General features: G+C 40.6%; 1 protein-coding gene across 5 annotated transcripts in view; it reads right to left on the minus strand.

Annotated features, from left to right (window-relative positions):
* cgnl1 (cingulin-like 1) overlaps positions 1-15,709 on the minus strand; it is a 145,123-nt gene that overhangs the window by 38,585 nt on the left and 90,829 nt on the right. For all 5 annotated transcript variants that reach the window (XM_043677460.2, XM_043677455.2, XM_043677456.2 and 2 more), the window contains 4 exons: positions 11,455-11,661; positions 9,554-9,658; positions 3,948-4,100; positions 2,619-2,789 (listed from right to left, as the gene is read on the minus strand). In XM_043677460.2, the coding sequence (XP_043533395.2) occupies positions 2,619-2,789; positions 3,948-4,100; positions 9,554-9,658; positions 11,455-11,661 (636 nt within the window). The remainder of the gene's footprint in view (positions 1-2,618; positions 2,790-3,947; positions 4,101-9,553; positions 9,659-11,454; positions 11,662-15,709) is intronic.

The raw sequence follows: 15,709 nt of genomic DNA on the forward strand, positions 1-15,709 counted from the left end.
CTTTTAGTGAAGGAAAGCTGCCAAATTTACTTGGTCTAGTCGACATGTAACTCCAAACCCACAACAATATGGTTGAATCTTAACTGCCCTCTGAGCGAATAGGGGTGGGTAATAAATGCCGGCCTTGCCATCAACAACCACATCCGTTGAATTAATAATAAATTGAAGACAACTAAAACTCGGCTGCCCGTGACCAAGTTGCACCAAGTCACAGAAACATATTGACCTACAGAGGCTCCCAAGTTAAGCAACAAATCAAATCCAATATTTTCATTTTAGTTTTGAAGTCCTTCATGACCTCGTCCCTCCCTTCTTCAACATCCTTGATTCTGACAACCTTCTCTTTAAATATTCCTGTTGTTAGTCATGTAATCATTGACAGCTGCATCTTTGCAGGGCCCTAAACTCAGCAATTCATTCCTAATTCTCTGCTTTTCCGTATCATCCTTTAAATAGCTCTTTAGAATAGAAAGATAGAAAATAACAGGAGTAGTTTATCCAGCCTGCTCCACCATTCACCATGACTATAGCTGATCATCCAACTCAATTTTCTGTACCCACTTTAGCCCCTTATCCTTTGATCCCTAAGAACTATATCTAACTCCCTCAATGTTTTGAATGATGACGCTTCATCAGGAATGGGCTGATTAAGTGTCCTGACCCGAAATGTTGACTTCCCTGCTCCTCCAATGCTGTCTCACCTGAGATTTCCCAGTTCCACATTTTATTGACTCCTTCTACATTTAATGTTTTGGCCTCAACTGCCTTCTATGACAGAATTCCACAGGCTTGCTACTCTCTGGATCAAGAAATCTCTCCACGTCTCAGTCCAAAATGGGCCTACCCTGCATCCTTAGACAGTGACCCCTGGTTCAGGACTCCCTGATCATCAGGAACTTCCCTTCTGCATTTATTCTGACTAATCCTGTTAGAATTTTTCAGATTTCTAAGATTGTCCTATTCTTCTAAACTCCAGTGCAGGTAGTCCTAACCAATCCAGTCTCTCTTCACATGTCAGTTCTGCCAGGAATCTTTGTTGCATTCCCTCCACAGCCAGAACATTGTTGCTAAGGTAACAAGACCATAATATTTGAGATGTAGTCTCACAAAACTCTATACAGTTGGAGGAAGACAATCCTGCTGCTGTACTCAAATCCTTTGCTATGAAGAACAACATACCATTTGCCTTCACCACCTGCTACACCTACATGCCTACTATCAATGACTGATGTACAAGGGCCCCCAGGTATCACCGCATCTCCCAATCTATTATGATTCAGACAATAAGCCCTTTTCCCTTTCCACTACCATAACCTCACATTTGTCCACATTATACTTATCTACCTAGTGTTTGCCCACTCACTCAACTGATCCAAAACACATTGAAGCATATCTGCATCATTCTTAAAGTTCACCTCCCCACCTCGCTTTGTGTCATCTGCAAATTTGGAGATAGAACATTTGGTTCCCTCATCTGAGTTATTAACGTATATTGTGAATACTGAGATCCAAGCACTGATACCTGCAGCATCCCACTAGTTACTGACTGCAACTCAGGAAATGACCTGTTTATTCCTACTCTCTACTTCCTCTCTGCCAACTAGTAATCTATCCATGTCGGTACATCCCGCCCAATCCCAGTTCTTTCATCCATCTGGTGATACAGAGGATTGAAGATAATGCAAGTCAGAGTCGATAATATATGGAGCTGGAAAAACACAGCAGGTCAGACAACATCGTAGCAGCAGGAAAGTCAACGGTTTGAGTGCTGATGCTTCATCAGGACTGGGCTAATGAAGTGTACTGACCCGAAATGTTGACTTTCCTGCTCCTCCAATGCTGTCTCACCTGAGTTTTCTCAGCTCCACATTTTATTGACTCCTACTTCCATTCATCTGTCTGATCAAACTGTTGACCTTAATAGCTCCCTTTGTAGCTCAACGTCAATTTTAAATGAAGTACCTCAGAGCACCTTCTCCATTAAAGGTGCTATATAAATATAATTTGTTGAGCAAAAATTCACCATTTGTCCATTGCTGACTAATTCCTAAATATGTAAGACTCTTTTTTTAATGCACTCTTTCTTTCTCTAACAGACAGCAGGGATATCTGAGTGTTCTAAATGCAACAGAAGCTACAAGTCTGCAAATTCTGAAATAGTTAAAATAAATGTTTTGAGTGGAAATAAACCCACCAAATGAAGGGCTTTTATTGCAAAAATGATTTGGATATTAGGTAGGAATGCTAATAATTGCTTTTTCATAAATATATTGAAAACTCATAACATTAAGACAGAATTGAAGTTGCAAATGCTTTTTAAATAATACAGAACTTGTGTATTCTACAGTTCAGAAACACAATACCACACAATTAGGTTCAACAAGAGAATTATGTAAACAGCAAATATACTTTTTCAAATTTTTTTCTATAAAATGAACTTTGAGTCCAAATGAACATTCTAAAATTTAATTTTACTAATACCATCAATCAGTTTCCTGTGTTGTGTTTCGAATAAGTAGAAAAGCTGATTAACTTTCCACTGAATTTAACTTTCTTTAGAAGTCTTTGGTCAAAGGTTATTGGCTAAAGGTTAAATAAACACAGTTATCTTATATTACCTCATCCTGCAGTTTCTTGGTTATTAGTTGAAATTTCTCAGCCTCCTGGGCTTTGGTTTTCAGTTGCTGCTGCAGGACATTCAGTTGACTGCGATTCTTTTCCTTGTACTCATCAAGCTCCTTCCGCAGATCAAGGTTTGACCTCTGAGAATCCTGACTCATCTCAGCCATCTGCATAAGGTAACAGCAGTGAAATGGAAGTGGGGGAAGGGGAAAGAAGATAAAGGAGCATTTCTTTAAAAGATTCTAGAGAGAAAGAAAATGAACTCCCTTTTGAAAGTTACTACTGAATCGCATCCCACCAATTTTTAAAGTCGTAACAATTCATTGAGATAAGAAAAATTATTATCTTCTCCACTCTAGCTTTTGTGATAGTGTCCTTCAGTTTCCGACCATCTGTGGTTGTATATTTCTTCTTATTTACTCTATTGAATACCGTCATAATTTGAAATCCCTATCTTAAACCTCCCATTTATATTCTCAGCTTTAAGGAGAACAATCTCAGTTCTTTTAGTCTCTCCAAACATCTTAAGTTGCTTACCCCTGCAATTTGAAATTAAGGAAAAGTTCTAATTTGCACATGCAGCAAGAATCACAGGATGTTACTTCCTTTCACAGAATGGCACATCTCAAAGCACATTTCCACACCACAAGCAAAACTGGCTTTTTGCCAACTCCCCCTTTTTCACTAGTTGTTCTCACAGACAAGAAGGGCAGGCTGGTGAATTAGGCTAATTCTGGTTTTTGCTGGTGCTGCAGCACTACCACTAGGTGGTGAACAAAAATCTGGGACTTATTCCCCCTACCTTCTTCAAAGGAAACCATATCCCTGCTGAGACATTATCCAAAGCACCATAATTGTTCCAGCCTGGTTAAACTGGCTGGACACATTGGGCCAGCTGGTTTCCTTTAAAATCTGGAACACTGTATTGTGCACGCTGGAGCACATGTATGATACATGATAATGTCACCTCCCCACCTTCTAAACAGGGAAGTAACATGGGGACATCATTTGATGAATGCAGTCTTACAATAAAACTGTACTTTCAGTGCAAACTGCATTTTGGTGATTTGTTTAATAATTTCATAATTTGAAATAAATTTAAAATGTTATTTCATTTGGCATTTTATTATTTGAATACTTCTTTAGAAAAGCTGACATTAACTGGAAGAATACAGCAATGTTACACTTGAATTAACTCTTAACTGACTGATTATCTTATTAGGGTTATGAAGTGGGAAAGTATCCTACTCCATGAATTATTAAAGAGTAACATACATTGGATACAAAGTAAATGATCTGTGCAGCGTTGAAATTAAGGATCCAACCTCTTTCTCAAGTTTTTCGATCATCTTCTCCAATTGCCTTTTATTGACCTCCATTTCATTCTTTGTTTTTTTCAAAAGATCCTTCTGAGCTACTTCTGAATCAAGTCTTTCCTTTAATTCTTCATACCCCTGTGATCGGTTGTTGAGGCTTCTCTGTAGAATGAGAAAGATATCAAGTAGCTGAAACAATTCATTATGTTAAAGGTTACTGCATTTGCAAATTAAGTGCTATTGAGGAGTATTTGCTTCTGGTGGACTAAGACTGGGTAATGGATCAGTGGGGCTGGAAGAGCACAGCAATTCAGGCAGCATCCGAGGACAGGCAAAATCAACGTTTCGGGCAAAAGCCCTTCATCAGGATTATTCCTGATGAAGGGCTTTTGCCCGAAACGTCGATTTTGCCTGTCCTCGGATGCTGCCTGAATTGCTGTGCTCTTCCAGCACCACTGATCCAGAATCTGGTTTCCAGCATCTGCAGTCATTGTTTTTACCTCTAAGACTGGGTAATGGGCTACCTGTACAAATAAATTACTTATACATATTACTGATTTTCACACATTAAATCACAAGCTCTGTTTTATACCAAGGTATGGCCTATAAACATACTTTGTCCAATATTGTGGATTCACTTTCTGAAATTAAGTGCATATAAAATGTTTCAATAAAACCTGGCATTGAAGTGGCAGAGGAGGTCAGTATCATGCACAAAGGCAAATGAGATGTAAAACTACACAAAGAGTTCTTGTTCTCTCTGGTCAACATAGGATTCAATGTTAGAAGACTGGTTCAGAGAAGGCAGTCAGAGTTATCCAAATACATCATGAGAAGCCAACAGGTTTCCATAAAATGGTTTTCTTAATTAAAATATAACAGCGGCACATGGACTTCACAAGGGAAATTTGTTGGGAAAGACCAGGCCTCAGCATGGAGAGCTTTCCACAGATGAGCCATAATTGGACCAATCCCAACACACATTTGCAATGAGCACTACCCTCCATGCAGCAGTAATTGCAACCACAGTTTTTGATCATTCGTTTTTGGGATATGAGCATTGGCAAAGCTGGCATTTATTCCCCACCCCTACTTGTACTTTAGAAGTTGGTGGTGAACCATCTTTTTGAACTGCTTCAGTCCTGTGGTGTAGAAACTCTTTCAGTTTGAGGGAATTCCAGCAGTTTTATTTAGGAATAGCAATATATTTCCAAGTCAGGATCACGTGTGATTTGGAGGGAACTTGCAGATGGTGGTGTTTCTATGCCTCTGTTATCTTTGGTCTTCTAGGTGGCAGGGGTTACAAGTTTGGAAGATGCTGTTTGAGGAGCCTTGGTGGATTGCTGTAGTGTATCATGTAGATAGTACACTCTGATGTCACTTTGCACTGGTAACAGAGGAAATGAATGTAGAAATGTAGATTAGTAATTAACAGCCTCAACGAATAGCTTACTAAACCAATTGCTTTGTTTTGGATGAGTTTGAGCTTCTTGGGTCCTGTCAGAGCTGCATTCACACAAGCAAGTGGAGAGAATTTGATCATGGTCCTGACTTGTGCTTTCTAGATGGCGGACAGACTTTGACGAGTACAAAGTCCAGTAGCCCTGAATTGTTTTATCACATTGTTCCATAATTTCAAGCAATTACGAGATCAACTATTAGATAACTAATTATTGGCAAGTGAAACAGAAGACAAGGTAGAGGAGATTGGGTGTGACTTTGTTTGCTTCTTCGCTAGCAAGCACATTGCAATCTCATTATGTCATCAGCCCAGGAGCTGTGCAATTGCTCTAGGACGAAATAGTGTCCTCTGTGGAAAACAGATCAGAAGACTCAGGAGTATATGGGTCTCAAATGATACCAGCTACTTGAGGTCTGGTGTTTCAGGGATCAATGGTACAGAGAAATGCCTAAAGATGGATTAAGTGTCGAGAGTGTGTTGCTGGGAAAGCACAGCAGGTCAGGCAGCATCTGAGGAGCAGGAGAATCAATGTTTCGGGCATAAGCCCTTCATCAGGAATAAAGGTGTATTAAGCCAAGCAAAAAATCTCTGATTTTATCCAAAAATAACAGTCCACTCGCCCTCATTTTACTCCCCCACTGGCTCACCCCTTCCACACAACCTTCCCAAGAAGCAAATTCACAGCGTCTTAAAATCTTTCTATAAAGTTTCTATCATTAAGCCTTGCTTTCCATATTGCATATATACTTCATATCGGTTTTAGATTAATAACCAGAAAAACATGCACATTAAACTGATCTTACATTGGATAAACAAATGCATAAAATCAGTGTATACTAAACTTTGCAAAATTCTTTTTAAAATCAGGAGAATGGCCAAGGACTTCATGCAGACAATAAGAAGCCCATAAAGAAGAAAGCCAAAGGCATGCTGATAGTGAAGGTGAAGGCACACAACTGCATCAGAGGTGACCATTTTGGATCATAGGGAGGAAGAGGGACAAGAAAAGAACTGACACTGAGATGAATGAGTGAACACAGTTTAGAGTTTGGGCAAGAACTATATTCGTTTTGTAGATTTTGACAAAGCATTCAGCTGGGTTGATTGGATTATGCTTCTGACAATACTGAAAGATATTGGAGTATACTAGTCAAGCAGACAACTCAATTAATCTGTACACAGGGCAAGCAGCAACAGTGAGAATAGTCAATGAGAGAGGAATTCAACAAGGATATTGTTGATCACCAGTTCGATAAGACCTTAAGTCATTCCGCCCATTGCATCCGCTCCACCATTCGATCATTGCTGTTACGTATCTCAACCCCGTTCTCCTGCTTTCTACCCATAACCTTTGGTCTCCTTACTAATCAAGAACCTATCTATCTCTGTCAGGAATACACACAATGATTTGGCCTCCACAGCCTTCTGTGACAAAGAGTTCTGCAGATTCGCTGCCGACTGGCTGAAGAAATTCCTCCTCATCTCAGTTCTAAAGTGTCCCTCCTTCACTCTGAGGCTGGGCCCTCAGGTCCTAGTCTGTCCTACTAGTGGAAACATCTTCCCCACATCCATTCTAACCAGGCATCTCAGAATTCTGTACGTTTTAATCAGACTCAAGCCCCCACCCCCCACTTATCCTTCTAAACTCCATCAAGTGCAGATCCAGAGTCCTCAACTGCTCCTCCAAAAAGCCTCTGTGTGTCAAGTTCTTCAACCCTGGGGTCATTCTGGTGAACCATTCCAAGGTCAGGACATCGTTCCTTAGATACGGACCGCAATACTGCTCACAATATTTAAAACACAGTCTGACCAGAGCCTCAGCAGCACATTTATCTTGTATTCTAGTCCTCTTGAAGTGAATGCTAGCATTGCATTTGCTTTCCTAACTGCCAATGGAATCTGCATGAAGCCTGAACTAGGACCCCCAAGTCCCTTTGTTCTTCAAATTTCCAAAGCTTTTCCCGGTTTAGACTGCAAATGCTGAATATCAGAATCGAAATTCCTTATGCCCAAAATGTCGACTCTCCTATTTATCAGAGTTTATCAGAGTTTTTCCAGCACCATACTTTTCGACCCTGTTTAGAAAATAGTCTACGACTCTATTCTTCTGACCAAAGTGCTTAACCTTACACTTTTCCATATTGTGTTCCATCTTCCACTTCTTTGGCCCCTCTCCTCGCAGTCCAAATCCTTCTGCAGTCTCCCTGCTTCCTCAACACTACATGCCCCTCCACCTATCTCCGTGTCATCAGTAGACTTAGCACCAATTCCTTCATCCAGATCAATAATGTATAACATGAACAGTTTTGGTCTGAACACTGGCCCCTGTGGAACTCCACTAGTAACTGAGTGCCATCCTTTGTCTCCATTCTCTACCTTCTGCCAGTCAGCCAATATGTGCTAGTACCTTGCCCCTAATACCATGGGCTGTTATCTTATTTAGCAGCCACTAGTGCAGCATCTTCGCAAAGGCCTTCTGGAAATCCAAATATATCACATTCACTGGCTCAAACTTGTCTAACTTGCTTGTTACTTCCTCAAAGAATTCTAACTGATTGGTCAGGCATGATCGCCCCTTACTGAAGCTGTGCCGACTTAGCCCCATTTTACCATGCACTTCCAAGTACAGTCAGTTCTGCTATAACGCATCTTTTGTTAATGCAAATTGGCTGTAACACAATTGGGTGAATAGGGATGCTGTTTCTAAAACACAAACTTTTAAAGCAATTTTCAAGTGTTATTTGTATTGCGTGATTTTTGTGTAGCATAGGGTTGCACAGGAACACAACTATCATGTTCTGGATGAAATAATTGTACTCTACAATCTTATCCTCAATAATGGAGTTAAAATCTTCCTGAAGAAGGGCTTATGCCCGAAACGTCGATTCTCCTGTTCCTTGGATGCTGCCTGACCTGCTGCGCTTTTCCAGCAACATATTTTCAGCTATAATTTCCCATCTTCTGCCTTGCTCCCTTCTTAAACAGAGGTGTTACATTAGCCATTTTCTAGTCCTCTGGTTCACCCTTCCTAACTCCAGTGATTCCTGAAAGATCACCACCAACGTCTATACAGCAGCAATGATCAAAGAAGCTTTTAAATTCATAGAATCTTCTGGGTTTTATTGGGGAGGTGGTGGTTTGGGGTTGAGTGATTATGCTGGTTCAATTTATAGATGTCAAAGCACTTGCAGCAAGCACAGGATGAGGAACACAAGAACCAATATATGGACTGGAAATTCTCAAACTGCAACTTTAAATTATATACAAGCTCAGGTGTTTCAAGAACGGTGCAGATACCATATCACTCAGACCTGGTTTTGCAGAACCTCTTTAGCAAGCAGTTCCATATCATAAATGTGTTATACAATGGGTCACTAATTAACCAGCAGCTTTTACAAGTACAATTTCTGTATTTAAATAGGTAGCAATCCTGTGTCAAGGCCTACTTCTACTCCTGAGTATTTCCCATAAACAGTGTGATAAGTATCCCTGTAAATATTTCAGAATGAAAAAAAATTCCTAATTTTGGAGTCATAAAGGAGCCTGTTAGAGACTTGTCAACCAGTGCCCCTCAAGGAAAATACTACTGACTCATTAGGTAGGTTTTGCTGATCAGAATGCTTCCTGGTCATTGATGCTGATCCTATTGTCAACACAATTCAAGATTCAGTAGTGGTCAAGCAAATAGCACTGGAGCCACAGTCCAAAGGAGGAAGTATAAAAATCCTTAACTAGCTTAACAGTTACTTTGTGGCCAACGGATTGACTATGTTAGCTCTTCTTTCAGATTAAGAAAATCAGAATTTCTCTTCCCAAGTGGAGCAATTATATTTATCAAGTGTCTGGTATTTTGCAATTAGATAGGAACACCCACTGTTTGCTATTTTAGTGTCCATGCCTGTTACCACACATCATAATACCAAGGTTAAGGTTTGTAGGAACAAAAACAGAAATTGCTGGAAAAGCTCAGCAGGTCTGGCAGCATCTGTGGAGAGAAATCAGAGTTAACGTTTTGGGTCTAGTGACCCTCCCTCAGAACCCTTCCAAGGTTTGTAGAGCTAGGGACAATGACTGTATATAGAAAATACTTCACTCCCCACAAAGTTTGTGTTCTTCTCTTTATTACTGCATTGCTTAGAGCTCAACTAAATACCTGGACTTCTTCCAACCGGCTCTCCAAAGCTCTTTTTGCCAATGAAAGGTCCTGTTCTTGGTCTCCAATTTCTCTCAAGGCAATTTCCAGCTGCTTCTTCTCTTTCTGCAAAAGTTATGGTGGAACAGACTTTAAGGTTATCTCTGAATCCCAGTTTAAAGAGATCAAAAGCTGCTTTATTGTTGGTTTATGGAACAACAATATTGAAATGCTGATAAACTCAACTCAGACACTAGTCTGGATTCCTTTTCGATTGCACATACATTTGTACTGCTCTAAAGCAATAAGGTTACCACGAAAGGAACAGTGATGAATGAAACAAGAACCAAAAAGTCTGGAAAAACAGCAGGTCTAGCAGTATCTTTGTACAGAAACAGAGTTAAGGCTTCAGGTCACTGATGTTTCATGAGAACTAATGAAAAATCTTTGTCAATTCCATCTCTCAAGCCAAACAGTGATATCAGTAGAATCCAAATGGAAATATTTGCAAAATTCTCTCTCAACAGGGAATAAGTGGATGAAAAAGTTAACAAAAAGGCAAACATGAATGATGCTCAGATATAATGGAAATAAGGAAAAACTGATACAAAGCTCGTGCATCAGTAATATCTTCTCTATTCCCAGGATCTAATAGTTCAGCCCATCCCAAAGTGCTTCTCCTTCCCCAAAAAATATTCTTCACAAAACAGCTCCATACAATTTTTCCACATGGTAAATTATAGTTATATTTAGTTACAATTTTCAGGAGGTGACTCCCCACATTTACAATGCCCAATACAACTTCCTCTATCAGGTAACAGAATTTCAGACCTGGGTTTCCTGTAGGTTTGGAATTCTGCCAAAGGTAAAGGAGCCAGACTTTGTGTCAACCTCAGAGTATCTGTCCAAGTAACATATAGTGGGTAGAAATAGTGCACAGTGTACAATTAATCACTCCAGGTATATGCATTAGTCCAATAGGTCTTAGCAGGCATTTTATTAAACCAAATTCTTGCAAATAGCAAGTATTTATGTCTATTCGTCACATTTTTATAACAGCAAGAAATTAAAATGAGGTAAACATGATTAGTGCAAAGCATTTACTCGAAACATTGTTTAATTTGTATTCTAATCAAGATTTTGAAGTTTAAAGTAATTTCATGAAAATACTGGAGCTGCCTAACAAAGATGTCACCTATTTAAGGATCTTTCAGTAAATGAAAAGAGCTTTATACCCCCTTGTAGTACCGTTTGTCCTTGCCTTGCTTGGAAGCAAATGGAATGGCAAATGGCCTGCAGTAAAGTTTTCTAAATAGTTAACAAGGTTTATGGATCTAAATAAACAGTCCAGGGAGTAATCCTGACCAAACTACTTCCAGTGACTCAATCATTCATGATTGGTTAAAAATACTCTTTCAGGTATCTCAGCCCATTGTTGGTGTGATCAGTGTCAGCTCTTCTGAAGGTAAGCAGTGCTAAACATGGCAAGGTTTTCGTTTTGGCATTTTTCTGAACGGTCTGAGTCTGGGTTTTGCTGATTGCTCACTATCCTTGCAATTTGTGGAATGGGTCAGATCTGAAACTTTAAATTATCCAGCAGTAACTGGCTTTGTTTTTGAAAACCAGCAATGACATGTGTAAGCTCCATACTGCACTCAGTGATGTATGGCTTGGTGCCTCTTTTGCTTTCTCACTGCACTACTGGGCAGCAGTGGTCAACTTTAAACTGCTGTCACTTACCTTCATTCATAGGGCACATCTCAGCTGTCTTAAGCAGGATGCAGACTTAATGACAAAGAACTACTCCCTTATCAAAAGTGCTGAAACTCAATACTGTATAAACTTAATACACTCGATCTTCAGATAAAGCAGCAAAACAAACAGAGGTTACTGATAAAACAATGTCTCTGTGGCTGCATTACCTCCAAACGTGCAAGTTTATCCCTCAACCTGTTCTCTTCCATTTTCATATTAGAAACCATGTGATTGAGTTCACGGATTTCATTCTGTAATTCTGCAACTTTTTTCTTCAGGGTCTCATTTTCATCCATGAGGCGTTTCATATGATCCTCTACGGTGTCCTTTGCTTGTTTGGCTACAACTTGTGCTTGCTCCAATGCACTTTTGCTCTGTTGAATAAGTTAGCAATAAAAGCTGAGAGTATTTAATATTACAGTAACATTTCTACACTAAAAAGGCTCCTTACACAATTAATCACACAGAGTGCAGTGAACCAATACAAAATAACTCCTCCAACTGAACCATTAAACCACATAAATTAAGGCAGTCTCGGGGGAGGAGATAACAAGGTGGCTAAGTTATTTTAGAAGAAATACATTAGCAGAAATATAGGCAAGTCTTGGAGTGTTACCATGGGAACCAGAGTCCTGAAATTCCAACAGGTATAACTGGGGTAGGAGAGCAAACTTAGCCCACTCACACAACTCCAGAATTAGGGACAGAGTCAGATTCAGTTAAGTGGATTCCCACTATATAATTGCTGTGGCCCAATCTTCCTGCTGCCAAGGAATTATTTGAGTTAAGGGGCAGGATATTTAGAGGGAATGCGCGTAAAAACCTATTTGCCCAGAGGGTGGTGGGAATCTGGAACTCACTGCCTGTAAGGGTGGGTGAGGCAGAAACTCTCATCGCATTTGAGAAGCACGTTGACTTGCAATGCCAAGGCATACCAGGCTATGGGCCAAGTGCTGGAAATTGGGACGAGAATAGTTCGTAAGTTGTTTTGACCAGCACAACCTCGATGGACTGAAGAGCCTTTTTCTGTGCTGTAGATCTCTATGAATCTATTTCCCAACTTGGGGTGGCTGGGAGAGGACGAGCTCTGGTGAGTGAGTTTTCTTACGTCTGTTGAAAACATGAGTATAATTTCCAGGAATTCCAATGTGCACACGAAGGACGCCGTGCCATAACTGATATCACAGGGGACTGAATTACTGAAAATGGCCACAAATTCTAAACTCTGAACAGACTTCCTTAAAATCTCTATGATTCAGTATTGCCAGAATTTTTAAAAAAATGTATTTAAAGGGTGCAAAATAGCTCAGGAATGATTAATCTGGGAGGGCTGATACCTGAAAAATCCATCTCCATCAATGGTGACCGACTCAACACTGACATTTTCTACAAACCCACAAACAGCTACCTCGATTACACCTCCTCCCACCCTGCCTCCTGCAAAAGTGCTATCCCATATTCCCAATTCCTCTGCCTCCTCTGCATCTGCTCCCAGGAAGACCAGATCCACCACAGAACACTCCAGATGGCCTCCTTCTTTAAAGTCTGCAATTTCTACTTCCACGTGGTTGAAAATGCATCTCATCCATGTCCCACACCCCTGCCCTCGAACCCCACCCCTCCAACCGCAACAAGGACAGAACCCCCCAGTCCTCATCTTCCATCCTACCAACCTCCGTATACATCGCATTATCCTCCGCCATTTCCGCCACCTACAAACAGACCCCACCAGCAGAAATATCTTACCATCCCCACTCCTATGTGCTTTCTGCAAAGACCATTCCCTCCGTGACTATCTGGTCAGGTCCACACCCCCTAACAGCCCACCCTCCCCTCCTGGTACCTTCCCCTGCCATTGCAGGAATTGCAAAACCTGCACCCACACCTCCCCCAGGACCTCCGTCCAAGGCCCCAAAGGAGCCTTCCACATCCATCAAAGCTTCACCTCACTTCCACACGTCATTTACTATATCCGTTGCTCCCGATGCGGTCTCCTCTACATTGGGGAGATCAGCCGCCTACTCGCAGAGTGCTTCAGAGAACATCTCTGGGACACCTGCACCAACCAACCTCACCACCCCGTGGCCGAACATTTCAACTCCCCCTCCCACTCTGCCGAGGACATGCAGATCCTGGGCCTCCTCCATCGCTACTCCCTCACCAACCGATGCCTGGAAGAAGAACGCCTCATGTTCCACCTTGGAACCATTCAACACCATGATGTCAATGAGCACTTAACCAACTTCCTCATTTCCCCGCCACCCACCTTACCCAGTTCCAAACTTCCAGCTCAGCACCACCCTCATGATCTGTCCCATCTGTTAATCTTACTTCCCACCAACTACTCCACCCTCCTCTCTGGCCTACCACCTTCACCTCCAACTCCATCCACCTATTGCACTCCCAGCTACCTTCCCCCTAGCCCCATCCCCTCCCAGTTATCTCTCCACCCCTGAAGCTCCCAGCCTCATTCCTGATGAAGGGCTTTTGCCCAAAACGTCGATTTTCCTGCTCCTCCGATGCTGCCTGATCTGCTGTGCTTTTCCAGCACCACTCTAATCCTGAAAAATGCATCAAGTTCCTCACCAACTTTCATTAACAAAATTCCAACATCTCTTCAAAACAAAACTTAAAACAAATAATCTTTCACTTGTCCCCATTTTAGAAGTTTTACTTCCATTCCATTCAAGTTTTGTGAAGAAGTGGATGTTGTGTAGTACCACTGAAAAAAAACTCACCATGTGGATTCACAGCAAGTGCCTTTTATTGAACCAACTTTATTTACACTCCCCAAAAGGACACTGCAACAAAACGATCAGATCTTGCAGTATTAATACGCAGTGGAGAACGCAGAAAACATCGTACTTGTAGAAAAAGTGACTAAGAGAAATGTCTTCAGAATGAATGATGCACACTGTATTTGTAAACCAAGCAGTTAAAAAGTAGCTATAGGCAAATGACAATAGGTTCTTTAAAAGGTATGTTTAAAATCAGTATCTGGAGGATTGAAGATTTCTAATCCATTTTAAATTTAATGTATCAATTGCTATTTATTCTTGCTTTTTATGTTTAGCACAGCATTAGAAATCTGTATAATCATGCTTTCACAGGGATTATCTCTTCAGTGAATATTCCTTGCCAAGATTCCACATTTTATCACTTCCCCACCCACAGTTCTCTACCTCGTTTACAATATGTCCATTCTCCACCCAAAACTGTTACCAAAAGTAATGTTTTGATATTTCAGCAAAATCCTCAAGAGAATATTTTGCCAGTGACACTGAATTATGTCAGGCCTCCGAAGAGAATGCAGGATCCATCCAAATTATAAAAGCCTTCTGTGATGAAAAGAATGTCTAGAACACCTATTCACCAGTAAAATATTCTGTTTATTAAACAAAAGAGATGGTAACCTTGTAAGCCTAATGTTTCCATTTTAAATTTCCAATCATTTCAGCACAATACCCTTCTAAAAGATCCAAAGAAAACTAGGGAACATTTGTGATGAATATTCAAATGAAAATGGCTGAAATATTTTTGACAAGTGAACTTTTTCCTTTTTTTGTGATTAACTTATTGAAGAGATATCAAACAGTGCCCATCATGGTTATGTCTGAAATTCCATATCATGGTTAAGAAATGAGCATTATTAGACTTGAATTACATTATGTGCAATTTTAAAAAACTGACTATTTAAAGTTTGATATGAAGACACAGGGCTGTGTTAACCATCTTCAAGGTTGGGAAAGACAGATTTTTTTCATCACCAAGTGTTGGAACGCTCACTGACTGATAAAAGAATAATACAAAAAATAATGCACAATTTAGAATTGTGGACCACAAATGACTTGGTGGACTTTGGGACAAAGTTTTGGGTTAAAACAAAAACAACAGATCCATGCAAGTTTGTTTGTTGTGAGACCAGGCCTGGAGGCTATTTAAAGTCTGAGCCTTGATCAAAAGGTTTTAACAGACACAGTGTCCCCGTCCCCACCACCCCCTTGAACAGCATTATGTTTACACAGAGAGCAGAATGTGACTAATAACAAGGTCAGTATCTGGGAGTTGGTTCCAGTAAGTCTGTAGGAGACCCTGTGTTTCAGCAGCTGGCAGATTCTGAATGGTGAATGTGGCCTCAGGATGAGTCGATCAGGGTGGGAGCAGAATTCAAGTGCTTTTTTTTAATTTATGAGAGATTGTTCTGGGCTACTGCCGAAGCAGCATGAAAATTTGAAACCTCCTGCCTAATCTGATACACCAGCTTCTGGAAAGGCAAGGACAGGAAAGCTATGTTTTGGGAGCCTTTGATGGTTCTACTATGTTGCAAATACAGAGGTAGAAAGACTGTCTGTCTCCGTGTCATACCAGTAAAGGATTGAATGATCATGGGGAAAAGATAGGAAAGTGAGACCAGATCAGATC

This window comes from Chiloscyllium plagiosum, unplaced genomic scaffold (assembly GCF_037043375.1).
Source record: "Chiloscyllium plagiosum isolate Xiang-an unplaced genomic scaffold, Cpla_swu_hap1 HiC_scaffold_39, whole genome shotgun sequence".
NCBI classification, from domain to species: Eukaryota; Metazoa; Chordata; class Chondrichthyes; order Orectolobiformes; family Hemiscylliidae; genus Chiloscyllium; species Chiloscyllium plagiosum.